The sequence below is a fragment of the Macrotis lagotis genome, chromosome 7 (assembly GCF_037893015.1).
Source record: "Macrotis lagotis isolate mMagLag1 chromosome 7, bilby.v1.9.chrom.fasta, whole genome shotgun sequence".
NCBI lineage: Eukaryota > Metazoa > Chordata > Mammalia > Peramelemorphia > Peramelidae > Macrotis > Macrotis lagotis.
Window position 1 is genome coordinate 109,450,752 of NC_133664.1, and position 19,694 is coordinate 109,470,445.

At 38.6% G+C, this 19,694-nt stretch overlaps 1 protein-coding gene and 1 non-coding gene across 2 annotated transcripts; both read right to left on the bottom strand.

Annotated features, from left to right (window-relative positions):
- Nucleotides 1-2,297: 2,297 nt before the first annotated feature.
- On the bottom strand, nucleotides 2,298-3,553 carry FMC1 (formation of mitochondrial complex V assembly factor 1 homolog). The gene is made up of 2 exons (XM_074193581.1): nucleotides 3,388-3,553; nucleotides 2,298-2,607 (listed from the first exon to the last, which is right to left on the bottom strand). Exons 1-2 carry the CDS (start codon nucleotides 3,523-3,525, stop codon nucleotides 2,404-2,406), a joined length of 342 nt encoding a protein of 113 aa, XP_074049682.1. The 5' UTR covers nucleotides 3,526-3,553; the 3' UTR covers nucleotides 2,298-2,403.
- Nucleotides 3,554-3,740: 187 nt separating this feature from the next.
- On the bottom strand, nucleotides 3,741-3,813 carry TRNAR-CCU (transfer RNA arginine (anticodon CCU)). Its single transcript has one exon. It is a non-coding gene; the product is annotated as a tRNA-Arg (tRNA).
- Nucleotides 3,814-19,694: the final 15,881 nt, after the last annotated feature.

Below are 19,694 nucleotides of genomic sequence, written 5' to 3' on the forward strand. Positions count from 1 at the left end.
ACTTGTATAAATCTGGGCTAATTACTTACATCATGGTCCTTCATCTATAAAATGAAAGAGGCCAGATTATCTGACCTCTGGGGGCTCTTCCAGCTTGGAATCCCACAATCCTAGGAAACCAGTTCTTTAAACTTTAATAATCTTTATTAAAGTACCTTAGTGCCTCTTAAATTGGAATATTTATATAGAGAATCAGCTTAATTACTTGCTCACATCATTCATTCACTTAGTCATACTTCACATTGCAAGGGTCATCCCCTACAGTAAACAAAAACAGGGCACAAAGGTGAAGTTATTAAAAATGATGAGAACTTGTACTAAAATATTCATAGCAGCCCTGTTTGTGGTGGCAAAAAATTATAAATTAAGTGAATGTCCTTCAATTGGGGAATGGCTTAACTGTGGTATATGTAATGCCATGGAACACTACTGTTCTATTAGAAACCAAGAGGGATGGGAATTCAGGGAGACCTAGAAGAATTTGCATGAACTGATGCTGAGCGAGATAAGCAGAACTAGAAAAACATTGTACACCCTAGACGTTACATGGGGGTGAAGGACTCACAACAATCAGGGACAATTTTGGGCTGTCTGCAATGGAGAATACCATCTGTATACAGAAAAAAGAATTGGGGTGTTTGAACAAAGACTAAAGACTATTACCTTCAATTTAGGAAAAAAAAACCCATTATCTTAATATGTGATTTTGCTATCTCTTATACCTTATTTTTCTTCCTTAAAGATATGATTTCTTTTTCATCACATTCAACCTACATCAATGTATACCATAGAAACAATGTAAAGACTAACAGACTGCCTTCTGTGGGGGGTGGGGGGAAAGAAACAAGAATGGGGAAAAATTGGAAAACTCAAAATAAATAAAATCTTTCTTTAAAAAAATGATGATGATGAGAAAACCTATTGTTAGGACCCTGGAATCTCTAATTTACATGAGTTATGGTTCACACAATGATAATAAAATCAGGCTTCTGAGAGTCAATATTTCTATATCACAAGTGCAGTCAATTCCTGATTATGTGATTACATTAAAATGCTGATATATTGGTTACATGGTAAGAAAAACTCTAGCTATAAAGAAATAACTTTCAAAAATGCTACTAAGCTCTCTGGTTACTTTTCCCAGTATCAGGAAGAGCAAGGCTATAAAAAGTCACTCATTTGTCAATCTGGGAATGGAGGAAGATGACAAAAAAAAAGTAAAGAAAGATACAAAAGTAGATTAAGATTCTGCTTTTCTAAGTCACTAGGTTCTCAAAACTAGCACTTTCCTCTTTTGGGGTTTATACTGATGATGAAGATCTCCTAATGTGAAGCAATAGCCTGTGGAGAGAGGCACTGTAAAATGACCTATAGGCACCTCTAATAGCACATCCTATATTTTTCTCTTTAGTGATACCAATGAACTTAATATCTTAGAATGGAGGTGGGGAGAGATATTTGGCAATGAATGTAATCCCAAATTAATGTTATCTGCTGAATCCATCTTCTATGTTTTTTTATCAATCATTCTATGTTTATCTTTGTGATTAGAATCTTAAGGTTTTTTGGATGCCTAAGATTATATAATATTGTATCTAAATGAAGGGTTCTTAACATATTTTTTGTATCATGTGAATCTAGTGAAACCTATGGATTTTTAAATAATATAAAATGAGATGCATAAGATTATAAGAGAAATAAATTAAAATGTAGACTTGAAAATATTTTTTAAAATCAAGTTTCAGGACTCCAAATTAAGAACTTCTGTTCTAAATAGTGTTAATAGTAATGATATAGGAGGACCTACTCAGACTGTTCTACTCCCAAGTCTCAAAAATCTAATACATATGATTACTTTGGCATGGTACACACTAGCTGGACAATTACTTACCAAAGTATTGAACATGAAAAGCCTATGTTGTTTAGACTGGACACTCAAAAATACTAACTTAATATATGTCTGCTATAAGACAAATATTAGATTTATCTATTGTAAAAAATTCTGGACTATTCTTGGCTTATTTGTGCCTTCTAATCAGCAGTTGCCTTGGTCCTGCTAAAGTTAAGATAATGGACTGATCTCAGTATGGTCCACTTAGCCTGCACCCTAAACTCTGGATAGTAGTTTCAAAAAAAACCTGCCAAAGTCAAGGTTTGTGCAGTAGATGATGATAAATCTGTGTACATTTTTATGCTTGTTATTGCTAAAACAACTTAAAACAAGTAGGTCAAGAAGCACCACACTAAGCCAAGAGTAGTACATTCATTGATAATAAAATAAAAAAAACTACATATAATTAATGTTTGTGAACACTTATTTTCAAATTTAATCAATACATGTTGAAAAACAGAGATGTTGAAAAGTTCTTGTATGGTAGCGGCATCCAGGGAATCATTCCAGTCTCAAGACTCCCAGCCCTTCCCTCCAGGCTGTTGGGGCAACTGGAGACCCACCATGCCAGCAGACTCTTCCACGGATCGCTCGCCCTTGCCGTGGAATTCCTGGTGAAGGGTCACATGATTCCGGGTACTTCGAAGGAGACAAAGGTAGGTAACAGCTTGGAAGTGCAGCTCATGTTGGGCTCTGCAGAGCTTCTCACTGGTGACCTACAACAGATGGCAGGGTCAGTTATCAGAAAGTCCCCAAGAGGGCGGCTGGGTGGTGCAGTGGCTAGAGCACCGGCCCTGGCGTCAGGAGGACCCGAGTTCAAATCCGGCCTCAGACGCTTAATAATCACCTGGCTGTGTGGCCTTGGGCAAGACACTCAACCCCATTGCCTTGCAAAAACCAAAAAAAAAAAAAAAATTCCATAGAGAAAAATATAACATTTAAAACATAAATTCACCAAGTGGATGGAACTAAGGCCAATTTTCAAAATTACACCGATGAGATGTTATCTATAATCGATCTTCGCTAGTCTGAAATATAAAGGTTTTGCAGTACGTTGACAATTACATATCTATGTTAAGTATTTTGAAGGTCTGCTTAAATTCATCACGATGACGTCCGACATATGCGTCAATATCGAAAGTTATGTTTGCTAGGTTAGGATGATTCCTAACTAAAAAATTCCATTCACAGTAGAAATAAAAGAGCAATTCTGGTACTCATTTCATAGAATTTTAGGTCTGAAGGTATCTCAGAAAATCTACTTAATCGGAGTTTGTCATTTTTGTAATGTAAAAAAATAAGACCCGGATGTGTTAAAGAATTTGTCCAAGGTGAAAAAAAAAGTGAGGAAAAGACTACCCTTTTGGACTGTTTGTGTGCTTCGCCCCCCCCGCTCCGGCCCCCCCCCCCCGTACCCGGTGCGCCCCCACCCCGGCCCCCCCCCCCCCCCGCCCCGGGGCCCCCCCGCCCCCCGCCCCGGGGCCCCCCCCCCGTACCCGGTGCGCCCGGAAGGCCGCCACGAGGTAGCGGTAGGCCGCCGCGTCCCGGTAGGGCCGGCCCGAGGCCGCGCCCAGGGCGCGCAGCTCCCGCAGCAGGCCGCGCAGGGTGCGCGCCGGAGGGCCCAGGGCCACCATGCTGCCCGCGCCGCGCCCACAGCGGAGGACGGCGGCCGGCGAGGGCGCAGGCGCAGGCGCAGGCGCAGGCCCGCGGGCGGCGGCGCGGGCCCGGCCCGGGCGGGCCCCGCTCGGCGCCGGCGGCCCCGGCCCGCGATCCGGCCCGCAGCCACCCGCAGCTTCGTGTCCGGAAAACAAGGAAGCCGTAAAACGCTCCCCTGGAGCACAAAACGGTTCACCCCAGATGGGACTCGAACCCACAATCCCTGGCTTAGGAGGCCAATGCCTTATCCATTAGGCCACTGGGGCTTCTGGTGAGGACGTTCTTCAATGATATATTCATTGGGTTTTTTTCACTGGCGCGTCATCGCCGACGTCACGGAAGCCGGCTCGGCTTCCGCCCAATCCCGAATGCTTGTCTCAGCGACGGACAGCGCCCCCAGGCAGGGGGGCCGGCCGGCGGCTCCCGAGGGATTCTGGGAGCTGTAGTCCAAGGGGCCCTTCCCGCTGTGGCCCGCCTCCAGGCTCCCAGGCTGCACCGGGCCGGCCGGGCCCCCGCGGCCCCTCCTTACCCGGAACTGCCGCCTCCGGGCGCCGCTCGCGCCCCGCGCGCCCGTGACGGAGGAAAGCGCGAGCCTCCGCGGCCCGCGGGCGCCCTGGGCGGCGGGTTCGAGTCCCGCGACCTCGGCGCTCCGGCGCGGCGGTGCTCGCGGGCTCCCCACTGCCTGCCCCGACGGGGCACCGAGGCCGGGTTTTTAATGCCAATCCTGAGCCTGCTTGTTTCAATGCCAGCGCATCTATAGGTGGTTTGATAGAAACTCAAGCAATGTTAATAGTTTCAAAATGGTCATCTGAAACTTTTGTTTTTTTACTTTTTGTGGGCTCCATAAAAAAAAAAAGTTGATTGCAAATATATGTGCTCCCCAAAAGAGAAAGCAAAAGCAGGGCCCGGTTGTGAAACGCTGCAAATTTTTTTTAGACAGGTACAACTTTTAAAAATCCTCTCTAGAGGCAGCTCGGTGGCACGGTGGAGAGAGCACTGACCCTGGAATCAGGACCTGAGTTCAAGTTCAGCCGCAGACACATTACCTAGCTCCGTGACCTTGGGTAAGGCACAACCCCGTTGCCTTGCAAAAAACTAAAATAAAAAGGTTAAAAGTCCACTCTAGACAGTCACTTGGCAACTTGATGTCAACTGAGAAGTTGTAAATAGGCTGAAATTACAGTTGGTGTTTTCTAAGATTTTTGAAATCAATTCCTAAAGTTTGGCGACAAAGGGTCAATTCATACAGTAAAACTGCTAGAATTATAAATCCCATATTTAAAATACATATCCTACTTCCTATATGCATATTTCTGGCAATCTTTTAGACCACACAGACTTAGGTGAAAAATGTTGAGCCCCGATTAGCTGATCTGTGATGTTGCAATATTGGTAAACCATGTGCATGAATGGGCATTGGAAGGCCACTCTTGGATTGCAGGTTGGACACACCTAAATTAGAGGAATCTCTTTTTAATCCTAGGGTCACTGGAGCTTAGTAAAAAGGGCAATGACTAGTCAGACGTCCACTTTAGGAAAAGTCCCTTCGGCAGCTGCTGTGTAGGATTAGAGAAAAACAAGAGATGAAGCACAAAAAACAATTAGGAAGCTAGGTGAAAGGTGTGGAATTGAGAGATTGTGGAGGGATTTGCCAACGGAAGGGATATGTGGAGGTGAAGGAGAGAAGGTAACCAGAAGGATGATGAATTCAACAGAAAAAGTTCAGAAAAGATGGATTTCTGAGAGATTTTATGCTTCTTGAGTTTGAGATCCCAATACACTATTGTCTGAAATATCCAAAAGGCAATTAAGAGATGTGTGCCTGAAGCTCAGGAGATAGAAGGGCTGCATATACAGCTCTAGGAATCATCTGTATAATCTTTCCTCTCAGCTTCGAAGCTCTAGTCCTTGTAAGAAAAGGACAAAACCCTGATCAGTCATCTCATAGGCTGCACAAAGAAAGCAACTTCAAAAACGTCCTGTTGACAATTTTCTATAGTGTATTTTTTTTTTTAGGTTTTTGCAAGGCAAATGGGGTTAAGTGGCTTGCCCAAGGCCACACAGCTAGGTACTCCAGACTCCAGGGCCTGTGTTTCATCCACTGCACCACCTAGCCGCCCCTATAGTGTATTTCTTAAAACATTTTATGTTTCTTTGCTATAGTTCCCAATATCCAGGAAAAGAATTTGCTTACAGGGAAACAAGGAAGCTTAACTCCCTCTGTATGAATGCTGGATATCTATGGCTCTGCCTGGATCAGGAGAGGACCCAGGTAAATGCTATGCTTTGGTTCTGTTTTCCTGATGGACTGATGTTTTTCATTTTGTGATGTCAGCATTCATCTTTCATGCTGTCTCCATCCTGAGACTCTAACCATAATGGGGTGCCCCACCCATCCAGATAAAATTCTTCAGAATTTAGAACAAAAGCTTGAGATTCTCCCATCAGAACGGCTGGGTGCTGGCCTTAATGAAATCTAAACCTCAGATTTAGAGCTGAAAAGGACCTTTGACAATCAGGCACAATTTTGGGATATCTACAATGGAGAATACCATCTATATCCTGAGAAAGAATTGTGGAGTTTAAACAAAGACCAAAGACTATTATCCTTAATTTTTAAAAAAGTTATTATATAAATCTGCTATATCCTCATACTTTGTTTCTTTCTTAAGGATATGATTTCTCTCATCACATTCAACTTGGATCAAGGCATACCATGGAAACAATGTAAAGACTAACAAACTGCCTTCTGTGGGGGTTGGGGGGGGAGGGAGGCAAGATTAGGGGAAAAATTGTAAAATTAAAAAAAAAATAAAATCTTTCAAGAAAAATGGAAAAAAAGGACCTTCAAAGTCTTTTTGTGTAATTCTATTTTTATAGAAATGAAAACTGAGGCCCATCAAGATGAAATAACCTGAGCAATGTCACTAGGGTAGTGTCCCAAGATTCAGACCGGGTGAAGAGTAGTTTTTCGGGTGGGTGGCCTATAAACTGGGACTTTGGTGCCTCTGGAATTTCCAAGTATTTATCCATATTCATTAAATTCTCCCAGTGAAGGTTACAGTCATGCAGTTGTTCAGATTAGTAAGGCACTTGGATAAGCTTGAACGTGATCTATTCATTTCTTTGACATAGAACAATATACATGAGTATCATATATACATTTATCTCTATATGTATACATGTATATAATGCAAATATATTTATGTGACTGAATATATGTGTGTTTGCAAACATTCTTACCAGAACATTTAAAAACTCCATATTCAGGACTTGATAATCCTTTCCCCAAATTCATTTCAATACCCATGATTTTTTTAAAAGTAAATTTTTATTGATATCTTTTGTTTTTATATCATTGAAGGTTACCCATTATTTCTCCCACAGAGGCAATTCATATAAGAAATTATTCTTTTTAAAGAAAAAAGGAAAAAATGTGAAATATATGCAATGTTAGACACCTGTGCACCAGTTCTGCAAAGGCAGCCAGGAGGCATCTTCTCTTATCTCTTCTTTGGGGCCATGTTTGTTCATTACAACTCTGTGATATTCACTTTTCCTTGTTAGTGATTTTTTCCATTTACATTACTTCAGTCATTGGGTTTGTTTTCTTCTTTACTCTGCGCACTTCACTCTGTATCAGTTCATATTTTCCTTGATTCTCTACATTTATCATATTTGTTGTTGCTTGCAGTGTAGACATATTCCATTACAGTCATGCCATTCTCAAACTGATGAAAAATCTATTTTATCTTCAGTGTTTGCTACTACAAAAAAGACCTACTAAATTTCAGGGTTCATGGGAACTTCTATCAGTGACCTCCATGAGGTACATCCAGGGCACATGCTTAGTAGGGGAGTTTCAGAGATGAAGGATATTGACATTTTAGTTACTTTATTCCTATAATCCCAAATTGCATTCCAAAATGAGTATCTATACATAATCATCTTTTCTACGATTATATTTTCCCAAAAGAATATCACCAAAGCTTTGGAAGTATGCAAATCCTGAATCATTAGACTTAGAAGGGTTAGAAATTCAAAATTTGCCATACTTTAGACATATGAACTAATACTAGTACTAGTGCCCTCACAATTTCATACCTATTTTCTTCAAAGTAGACCTAGATGGCCAAAAAGGGGGAAAATGAAAAAAAGCAATGAAATATAGGAGAAATAATTCTGAACTGGGAGCCTGAATAGTAAAGATTCAATCCAATTTTTGCTATTGTAGCTATATGAATTTAGGAAAGCCAATTAGTCCCATTGCTTCATTTCCTCATCTTTTAAAGAAAATACACAATACTTCTCCAGTCTATCATAGCAAGATTAAATAAGAAAATAAGAACTAAAGTTGAAATACAAACATTTTTAAAAGCATTCAAAATAGGAATGAGAAGGAAAATAATCTTTCTGTGGAGGTCATGGCCAAATGAAGAATAAATTAACATTTGTTTTCATTTTGAACGTAAAATATTTTCAAAGTAGTAAATTTTTTAAAATTAAGTAGTGGAAACATGAAACCATTAAATAAATGAAATGAAGTATTACAAATTCAGTACTTCATAAGGACCAATTAAAGGGGACTGGGGAGGGAAGAGAGGACGGAATAAGCCTCTTCTTTGTCAGGCCTGATCTCATTCGATCCTCACAACAACCCTGTGAGGTAGGTCTTATCATCTCCACTTTATAGTGAGGAAACTGGGGCCAGAGAGGTTAAAGAGCAGGTTCAGTACCCAGGGTCATAGGGCTATTAAATGGCTGAGGGCAGATTTGAACTGGTCTTCCTGACTCCAGGCCCATCCATCTATCCCCCAGTGCCACCTGGAGCCTAGAGGAGGAGAGAAAGGGGCATAAGAATGGGAAAGGAAAAGGAAAGGAGGAAAATATAAAGTCACTAGATATTCATAGAAGCAGACAGATGAAAGACATAGACATGGAGAAAGATATAGAAACACAAGATGAAGAACCTCAGTTGTTTTTAATTTGTAGATTTTAGTGTCAGTCACAGCATGTTATATCCTGGAATCACAAAACAGAGAGATCTCAAATTCTGAGCATTTGTGGGATTGCAAAAGAAACCACAGCCATAATAGATCCTATGACCAGAGCTGCCGGTCAGGATATACCATCAAACCTTAAAGTAGCAGGAAATTTCAGTTTTCATCTACTCTTTCCAAGTGACATCAGGAAACAGCACAGTAGGGAGAGTGACTCTGAATGTGCAGCGTAGGCCTGGGAGTTCCCTTGCAGTCTTGAATCAATTTAGAAACTTCCTACACAGAAAAATTTGTTTTCTGATTTTATTATACAAAAAAAAGGTTATGAAGTGTTGACTTTTTTCAAAGTAATGTAAAATTATAATTTAAAATCTAATTTCATTGTTTTGAGTGTTGTCCTTTCAAAATCTATCTTTAATATAAAACAATCTAGCTAGAGTCAAATGAGAAGATATAATCTGAACTTTAAAAAAAAGTCTGGGGGCAGCTAGGTGTCAGTGGATAAAGCACCGGCCCTGGAGTCAGTAGTACCTGGGTTCAAATCCGGTCTCAGACACTTAATAATTGCCTAGCTGTGTGGCCTTGGGCAAGCCACTTAACCCCATTGCCTTGCAAAAACCTTAAAAAAAAAAAGTCTGGCAGAAGTCTCCAGAGCAAGTTAAAACATGTTGTCTTTCCTGAACTGTAGGCATAAATGGTATTCCCAATGAAATCTTGTCATTTTTGTTTCTTAGGTTTTTTGCAAGGCAAATGGGGTTAAGTGGCTTGCCCAAGGCCACACAGCTAGGTAATTATTAAGTGTCTGAGACCGGATTTGAACCCAGGTACTCCTGACTCCAGGGCCGGTGCTTTATCCACTGCACCATCTAGCCACCCCTCCAATGAAATCTTGTGCTCTGGTCATGGATCAGGTGAAATTAAGTCAGTATAGAATAAAGATTGTTAGAGGTTCTCTCTACAATTCTTAGCAGCATGGAGAGGGATATTTCCTTGAACTTTTACATTCTTGCAATACCTGTTCTCCCAGTCCTGTGGGATTGAGCTGATTCACAACTGCAGAGAAACTCCCAGGCCTACACTGCACATTCAAACTCTGGACAGAGGTACAAAGAGGAAAGGGATTAAGTCTTCTAAGGCAGAAGAATAAGAATTTGCCCTTGTTTGCCTTCTTCATCTTGATGAATTGTGGAGCAGCTTTTCCATTGGCTCTACTCCCCTTACTGTGCTGTTTCCTGATGTCACTTGGAGAGAGTAGATGAAAACTGAAATTTCCTGCTACTTTACAGTATATCCTGACTGGCAGCAAAGACTTCTGCTCTGGTCATGGTATCTATTAAGACTGTGGTTTCTTTTGCAATCCCACAAATGCTCAGAGTTTGAGATCTCTCTCTAGAGGGGCAGTTCTTATTTAAAAATGCAATTATAGAAGTCCTTCAATACCTCTACAGATACACAATTGCTATCCTTTAATTCAGCATAATGATAACACTAGTATGCTAATAATAATGATAGCTAATATTTATGTAGCGCTTGCTGCAATGCCAGCCAGGCTTTACAATTTTTATCTCATTTGATCTTCATGACAACCCTGGGAGATATTGTTAAGTATCTCTATTTTACAGAGGAGGATAAAAATTGAGTGATTTTCCAAGGTCACTGTGTCTGAAGTAGGATTTGAACTCAGATATGCCCAACTCTGAGTCTAGCACTTTTATCCACCTTTAGAGGGCTATTGTGAAGATCAAATGAGGTAACATAAAGCACTTTATATGTTTTGAATATAAATTTATGCAAACCATAAATTTAGCACCATATATGTTGTTATTAAATCCACTGAGTAGAAATTAAGCTGGTGCAATTTCTAAGTGTGCTGAGGGAAGCAGATAGAAAAAAGAGCCCATAGAGAGAACCTTTTGATTTCAGGATTAGGAAATCTTAAAAGAATTGGTCTCATGTAGAAAGAGAGTCAAGAAAGTATGACAAAGACTATATTGGAAGTGAAACCACATACTAAAAGCTGGATTTCTTTATCATGCCATGAATCCTCAAAATTCAGTCTTGAATAAATTTATCACTTTGGAGTAAAGCTCATAATGGATATGTGCATTTTGTTGATAACAAAGAAAAAAAAGGGGACAAGAGGCCATTTTTGAACATAAGCCCGAGTTGAGTTAGCCCTTAGTATTAATTCCTCTTTTACATCATGACTAATATAGAAACATGCTAAACATGATTGGGGATGTACAGCTTATATCAAATTGCTCACTGTCATTTGGGAGGGGGAGAGTGGTAGAAAAATGTGGAACTCATAAACTTGCAAATGGATTTATGTTGAAAACTACCTTGGTATGTAATTTTAAAAAATTAAACAAAAACTGTTGGGGGGTGGTCACCTCCTTCCAGAAACCTAATCTTTCATATCTAACTGTAGCTGTTATTTGATGCTATACTTGGGGAAACTGCAGTTGGGGACAGAGGACCAGGCTCGACTCCCACATTGGTCCCTAGGCAGCTTGGGAAGAGGGTCACTAATAACTAATAACAGCACCATGTCTGGGGCCCCATGGCCACTTCTCACATATTTCTCATTGGATCCTCACAACAACCCTGAGAGGTAACTGCTGCTATTATCCCCATTCTACAGTCAAGGAAACAGATAAGACATGAAGTGACTTGGCTGGGTCACACAGCTAAGACTAGATTTGAACTCCAATCTTTCTAAAATGGGGGAAGCTTGGTGGCACAGTGGATAGATAAGCAAGACTCATCTTTAAAAGTTCAAATCTGGCCTTAGATACTTCCTAGTTATATGATCCTGGATGAATCAATTAACTTTGTTGGTCTCAGTTTCATCATCTGTAAAAAAGAGGTGGAGAAGGAGATGCAAACCACTCCAATGTCTTTGTAAAGAGAGATGGACACCACTAGAAGGACTTAACAGCATCCTGAAGAAGAGTAATACTTGTATCATCTGCCTCACTGAAGTATTGGGGGAATCAAATAGGATGCAAAGCATTTTGTAAAGACCTACCTAAAGATTTGTTTAGTGTTATTACAAAGAAATTATCTCCAACCCTTGATATTCTTAGCAGGACGTGATAAGGCAACTTCCTGTCTCTTCATTTTTTGTGTCCCTCTTCTTTTGTGACTTGTTCCCCCCACCAATGCTTTTTTATTATTATTATTCTGCTCTACACCTGGATTAGTATAGTAATGGGAGGAATAGGATACTCTTCTTTCATCAGGAAGCTGGCTCCATGACACACAGAAACTGGGGGGAGATTTCACAAACATCATCATATGCTGCCATACACAGCACACCTTAGAAGGAACTATATTGGCACATAGAGATGGCAGTCAAAGCCAAACTTTTAGCAGTCATAATTTCAAATCATTTAGTTAATGGTTCTTTCCTTTAGATTTAGGAATTATCTTTTTCTTTTAAAAGTTGGTAAATAAACCTGTTAAATGGAAGTAATTGATTCATTCATTTAACAAGCTTTTGTTAAGGACCTGCCATGTTTCAAGTATGGAATTATTGTGATTAGGAATATAAAAATAAAAACTAAATAGTCTTTTCCCTCAAAGAGTTTACATTCTATTTCAAGGGAAAAGAATAAACAAATATACATGGTGACAGGACATTCAGAACAAAAAAGTCAATGGTATTTCCAAGGGGAGGCTACTAGCAATTAAGAGGGAGTGAGATAGATTTCCTATAGGAGGAGATAATATAAAATAAATGGACTGATAATTAGTTGAATGTCCAACAAAATCTAGGTTTATTTTTTAAAATTTTCTTTATTTAAGGCAATGGGGTTAAATGACTTGCCCAAGGTTACACAGCTAGGTAATTATTAAGTGTCTAAAACTGGATTTGAATTCAGGTTCCCCTGACTCCAGGGTTGGTACTCTATCCACTGCACAACCCAGCTGCCCTCTAGTTTTTTAAATAGTTCAATGTCATTTTAGAAAGTCTCCAATGGAGTGCCCCAGGTATCTATGCTTGGATCTGCACAGACATTTTTATGAATGTCTTAGATAAAAATATAGAAGGCATACCAAAAAGGTCTTTACGTGTTAGAACTTTGGTTTGAATTTTTTAAGATGAAGCTCAAAAGATAAACATGCAGTCTTATGTTTGGGTAAAAAAACATCAGCTTCAAAAATAACAATGTGAAAGGCATGATTGGGCAGTCTGGAAAAGATCTGAACATGTAGTGAATTGCAAGCTAAATATGTATCATCAATGTGAAGTGGTAGCAAAAAATATGCAGTCAGGAACTGCATTAAGAAGTCAGAGAAGCTTTCAGAACCATGATTGGAGTTATGTGTTCAGTTTTGGATTCCAGTTTGGGTAGTAAATTAACAGGCTGGGAAATTGGCAGAAGAGCACAAATACAATGGTGAAGGCCTTTTGTTCCAGAAGATTGTGACAAAGAAGTCAAGGGGGATATAATACTGTTGAAGGATAATCAGTTTACAATTTGAATGTCAGTCACCCTAAAAAGAGTATGTTGTTATTGTCCCCATTTACTTTTGAGGACACTGAGGCAAACAGAGGCTAAGTGACTTGCTGAGGATCACAAAGCCTCTAGGTGTGTGAGGCTGTTTAGGAACTCAGGCTTTCCTGACTCTGAGCTTAGCATTCTATTCATCGTGCTACCTAGAAGTATGAGAGTTGTCCTGTTTGATCTCAGAACAAAACCAAAAGCAAAAAAGTAAAATTTAGGGTTGGTGTTCCAAACTTAAGAACTATTTATGACTAGAATAAGCTACCTCTAGAGGTGGTGGATTATCCTTTATGGATTTTTCAAGCAGATACTGGGAAACTACCTGGAAACATTACCATTGAATTTTTGTCTAGTTGTGGGATATGGATTGGATTAGATGGTTATTTAGGGTCCATTTAATTCCAAACTGTGATTCTGAGAGACCATAGCAGGGATAAAGAATCTTAGAGATCAATAAGGTAAGGAATGGAAGACCTGGAGGTCACAATGATGAAAGCTAGTTTTAGGAAGAGTCAGACCTTGGGGGTGGTTATGGTCAGATAAAGGAACTTCAGGTTCTTGATCATGGAGGTGGAATATTTTTGAGTGTTAAATCAAAGATATTTTGTATGTCATTGGGAGATAAGGTTGAAGAACAGATTTGAAAGGAAATCAGTAATACATATGAAAGTCTTCAAAAATAAGGGCAAGAGTCAAGGTGGAAAAGTCAGAAACTGAACTTCTTTAAGAGGAGAAGGAAGATGATATAGGAGTAGCATAATGCAACTGGAGATGAATACAATGGATGGACAAACATAGAAAAGGAGACATGGTGGTAGAGGAAGGATCTAGAAGTAGAAGGGATTTGGGCTGGGACAAATGCTTCTAGTACTGGGGAGGATGTTCAAAGATGTATTTGTTTTTCAGGGGAAGCCAAGTTTCCTAAGTATCAAAAGATGAAGCAGTATAGGAGGAAAAAGTCTAGGAAAAGACAGTTTGTTATTAGTAAGGAGGCTCCAAAGGGATTGATGGAGGGGAAGTACAAAGCTGGATGGGGATTGGGGAGGGGCAGTAGTGAAGTGCATGGGGATGAGAGAAAAAGGAAATGATTTCAGCGGTTCTATATCACTGGAATTATGAAAGAGGTGAGAGTTTGTTAGAGATAGGATGGGGATATCATACCTCTTACCTAGAATTTCTACCCTAAAGAGAACTGTAAAAAAATAAAAGATTAAATAAGTTCTTTTTTAAAACAAATATTTTTTCAATGAAAAAAAATCCATTCTTTCCCTCTCATTTCTTCTCTACATGGAAAGAAGAAAGCTTTTCTTTGAGACAAATTGATATAGTCAAGCAAAATAAATTCTACACCAGACATATCTGAAAACTGTCTTATTCTGCAATCATTCTGGTTCCATTTCCTCTGTCAGGGAAGTGCAGCAAACTTCATCAAAGATATTTTGATTCAAGGTTGGTCATTATCAGAGTTCTTTCTTTCAAAAATTTTTCAAAGATATATTTACAGTGATATTACTGTAACAATTGCTTTTCTGCTTCACTCCAACAGCTCAGATACCTTCCCAGATTTCACTGAAACTAAACCTTTCATCATTTCTTTAATGTAACAATATACCATTATACATATCAAAATTAGTTGAACTATTCCCAGTTCTTGGGCAGCTCTTTAGATTTCCAATTCACTGACTCCATACAAAGAGCTCCTATTAAACAAACCCTCAGAATTGCTGAAAATTACATCCCAGATGCCTGAGGATGACTCACAGGAACTGAACTAGGTCTCCTGTGTCTCAAAGAACACCTGCTTTTTCTATTAGATGGAGGAAAAAAAAATATTTTCCTTGTGCTTTCTCTTAAATGCTTTAAGGAAAACACATTGTAAGTAGCAAATATTTATTGAATGACTAAATTGAACTTCATTTAGGCTTCTATATGTCAGTTGATATCCAAATTTACCTATGTGTGCTATAGGCTACAAAGTGGATACATTGAATTGGCCCCAATCCCTCCCCCCCCAACAACTTAAATTAAGAATCCAACTTTTTAGGATTAGCAGGGTCTACTAAAAATTTGGGTTCTGTTCCCCAAACCCAGCCTAGTAAATAGTTAAAACTGAAGGCTTTAGAAACAATTAGACTAAACTTCATTAATCTTGTCTTCATTCCCTTCCAATTTATTTTGGATTCATAATTAATTGAGAACACAGATGAATAATTAACATTACTATATTACCACGGGCAAGGATAAATTGACCTACCTCTCTAAATTCCAGGGGTAGCAGTTCCACTTTGCCTCCTAATCCATAGGAGGTAGGCTGCTGTTATCACCTGGCCTGCAGGGAAGGGGGAAATGAGATGTGTTTATTAGCATTCTCTCTTTTTGTAACAACTCCAGTGGGTGAAGAGGGCTCCTTAGCTGTTTGATCTCTCTACAAAAGGGATTAAAAAGCCACCTGTCAATCTTCTTATTTCATTGTCTAAATTACTCAAAAGGATACAGGTTAGGTTGAATGTATATCAAAGACCAAGTATGAGTGTATGAAAATAGAGGACCAAAATTATAGTAAGGTTGTCCCCTTGACTTTTTTTTTGTTTCCTAAGCTCAACTCAACTAGATATTCCACTGAAGTAAACTTTTCAACATTTTAAGGGTTATAAAACTCTTAGCATAAATTATCTGTACATATTTAATTCTTATATTAATTTGAATTTGTGAGTTACTTAAAACAATTTTGTGGTTAGTTTCTATTATGGGCAAGGGGCAGCTAGGTGGCACAGTGGATGGATCATAGGTCCTTAAGTCAGGAGGACCTAAATTCAAATCTGACCTCAGACACTGGATACTTATTAGATACATGAGTTTGGGCAAGTCACTTAATCCCCATTGTGCCCCTCCCCCCCAAAAAACAAAACTAAAAACTAGTATAATGGGCAAAAATGAGATAATTTCCCAGTTACAGAGGAAACAAGGAAAATCAAGAAGATTCTTTGTTGGCTGACTTACACAGCTGTTGGGATTCAAATCCAGAGACTGATTTCACGTCCAACACTCTTAGATTATATCACACTGAAGAATTCTGTCAAAAAAAAATGTTTGGTAGTGCTCCCATAGGAAAAGGAATACTGACAGTAGTTTTTGTTTTTGTGTGTGTGTGTGTGTGTGTGTGTGTGTTTGTGTGTCTTTTAAAGAAAAAAAGGGTCAAAATTTCTTGATCATCTTTGCTAATGTGGGATGAAGACATAGATAATTTTACCAGATTCAGTACATCTGCTCCCTGAACCTTTCTTTGAATAGCTATAAAAACTTTCCCTTTCCCTACAGTTCCAATGTGACGCAAGTTGAAGAGGGCATGAAGACAAAAAATTTAAATTTGGTTTTGGTTCACTTAGGTGTGTTCTGCATGCTGATGCCTTATCTTTGAATGACAACCTTTTAGACTCCTAATCTTAACCCCTGAGATCTGGTTCTATTTCCTTATTTCACTAAGTTCCTTATTTTTTTACAATACCTAAACTCTTTGGGGCTCAGTTTCTCTATCTGTAAAATGAAGAATAATCTATTGAACAAGACAATTTTAGGGCTTAAGCAAGAATATTTGTATTATAAGCTACAAGGCAATGAATAGATGTAAGCAGTCATTACTCTTGACAGATAAACTATTTTCACCAAACCAGGCAATATCTCTTGTCTTTTAGACCTTTGGTTTATACAAGCTTTTAGATTGGTTTACACTCAGTAATCTGTTTTCTAGCATTGAAATAGCCATCTCCTGAAATTCTACTATCTTGGATCACTGGACTATCTTACTTCTACTTCTCTGACTTCCTTTTCCTTCTTCCATTTGGAGGGGGATGCTCTCTAAAGCTCATTTTTCTGCCCGTCATTTTCATATACTCTCCCCTAAAAATCTATCCAATTTCATGGCTTCAAATATCACCTACATATGGATAGTTTCTATGTCTATATTTTTAGTTGACCCTTCCAATTCCAGTTTTATATCCCTATCCTTAGATTTTTTTTAATCACCTTAAACACAACTCATCTTCCCCTAAAACTTGCTTTCCTGATTTTTCCATTTGCCAAGGGTATCCAAATTCAAATTTATTTTTCAAATTTCCAAATCCATCGCCCCCATAGTAAACTAATCGTGTTTCAACTACTGTTAAGTAGACCAAATCTTTCTATATTCAGGAGCATTTCACTCTATTCCATTTTGTGCACACTGACAAATCTACTTTCTTAAAACTACTACTTTTGTAATATTCCTATTCGAAGACCTTTTTTTGACTTCCCATTCCTATTAGTGAAAATTCAATCTCCTTAAGCCAGGCATTTGAATTCCTCCAAAATCCAGGTCACACTTACCTTCTTAACTTTCTCTTTCCCACTATTTACTATCAACCAACCTGATCTAAAAACTCTCCCCAATATAGGTCATAAATACTTGAGTCACCATGAATTTGCCAATATCACTTTCCTTGACTGAAATACTTTCCCCAGTTATTCAAATATCCAAAAAGTCTTGAAGTCCCACTTCCTCCACTTCAACCCACACTGATCTCTGAATCACAGATAAGAACATTTTTATTTAAATTTACTTATATAAATGTAAATCTATCATATTAGATATAGATTTTTAGGAATTTAAGAGATTTAATCCAATCCCCTCATTTTACAGAAAATAAGAGGCCCAAAGAGCTTATTTTACTTAACCGTTACAGTGAATTAGAGGTAAACCAACAAGAAACCAAGTTTCCTGATTGTGAATTCAAAATTTGTTCTGCTATATACCACATTGCTTCCTATAGTTGAGTAACAATTGTTCTATCATTCATAGAATAAACTATTGAATTAAAATTAAAATAGACTACCCTATGCTATTTTATTTATATCTCTAGCTATATAATAAAAAGTTGTGATCTTTATACAACTTCCTTGACAGTAAGGGGGCCCAGTTGTACTTCAAAGTCATATACAATGCCAATATAGAACTTAGGAGATACTCAATGAAGAACTATTAATGACTCAGAAAGATGTCTGAAACAGAATGATTCAGTTATATGACTTTGAAGTATCTTCAAGTTTTCCTCACAATAATCTTGTGTGAGAGGTATTTAAGTATTATTATCTTCACTTTATAGATGAAGAAACTGAAGTTATTTCCCTCCCACATTCTAAGTGATTTGTTCAGAGTTAGCTATTAGGTATTTAAGGTAGAATTTGAACTAGGCCATTGACTTACACTAAGCCACATTTCCCCAAACCAAAAAGAGCACAAAAGACAGGAATAATATGTACATTCCTTTTTATTTAATACAACACAGACACATGACACATATATAAAAGAAAAAAAAGGAACACTCATGTAAAAGGGCCCTGTCACAAATGAAGGACAGGAAACATCTACAGCTGAATCAAATAAGGCTCCTGTTTTTAAACAGGGAACTGCTAGCTATGTCTGGAATATGAGCAAGCCTGTTGCCAAAAAAAGCAAATTAAATTAAAAAAAAAAAAACAAAACTCCTGCACTGTTTAAGGCATATCCATAGAGTTAATTTGCTACTTTCACAGATTTACATTTAGAAATTTTTAGCTCTCTTGTCTCACTAAAAGACATTAGAATGGAATGGGATGACTAATGTTTTATAAAATAAAACTGCTTTAAGCACTTCTTACAGAACTCTGAAGAGTTCTTAAAAGTACATCTTTGAAAAAGGAGAACAGTCCCTAAGACAATTTTGCCAGGCTAAGAGTAGCTCTTTAATAACAAGTTTCCCAAGGGTTAGGCTCTACCCCACACAACTAAGAAGGCAGGCGGGAGTGGGGTCTTGGGAAGAGGGGGCTGAACTTCCTAGTAGTCATCTGGGAGCAAATAACCAATCAACAGTTATAAAGGATAAAATGGAAATGCCTATGTTCAGTGCAGGTTTTTTTGTAACAGCAGTTTGTTCATATTCCCACTCTAACAAGAGCTGGAAATTAAGCAAGCACCAGGTTGTCTTGAAAAGAGCCTTATACACGCACACACTCACACCACCCCCCCACACCCGTACAAATACACAAATCACCCCCCCCCTTATTTAAAATTTTTTTTTTACTAAAATAATACAAAAAAGGGAGACGGGTGTATTTACAAAAATCCATGGCTGGTACAGTACATAATTTTTAAGACACACTAAATGCTACAATCTTTCAGGTCCTGAGATTATTACAAAAATCAACTCAAAGCTTGTGTTCAGGTCCAGTTTTTAAAGGAGAGAAAATAAAAACAAAATATTAAGTTACACATTTGTTTAGAATTACAGTATCCCTTCAAGTTAGCAAAATGCACCTCCCTAATAAACAAACACAATATAGTAATTAGTGCCTATCAACAAGAGCAGCTGCAATAGATTATTCAGGCCCCTTCCTTCAACGGTGGTTTTTGAAGCATGCTGGTATCACATAGGAAGTGTGGAGGTGGCTGGAGAAAGAGGAATATGTATACTGTAGGCAAGTTTCTCTGGGGATTGGGGGAGGGGAGGAGAAGATGTCATGAAGTTAGATCCTGCTTTTCTATCATAAGCAAAGGCTTCATCCCCACATCAATATTCATGCCTGAAGGGTAGGGATATTAGGTGACCCTGAATAAAAAGC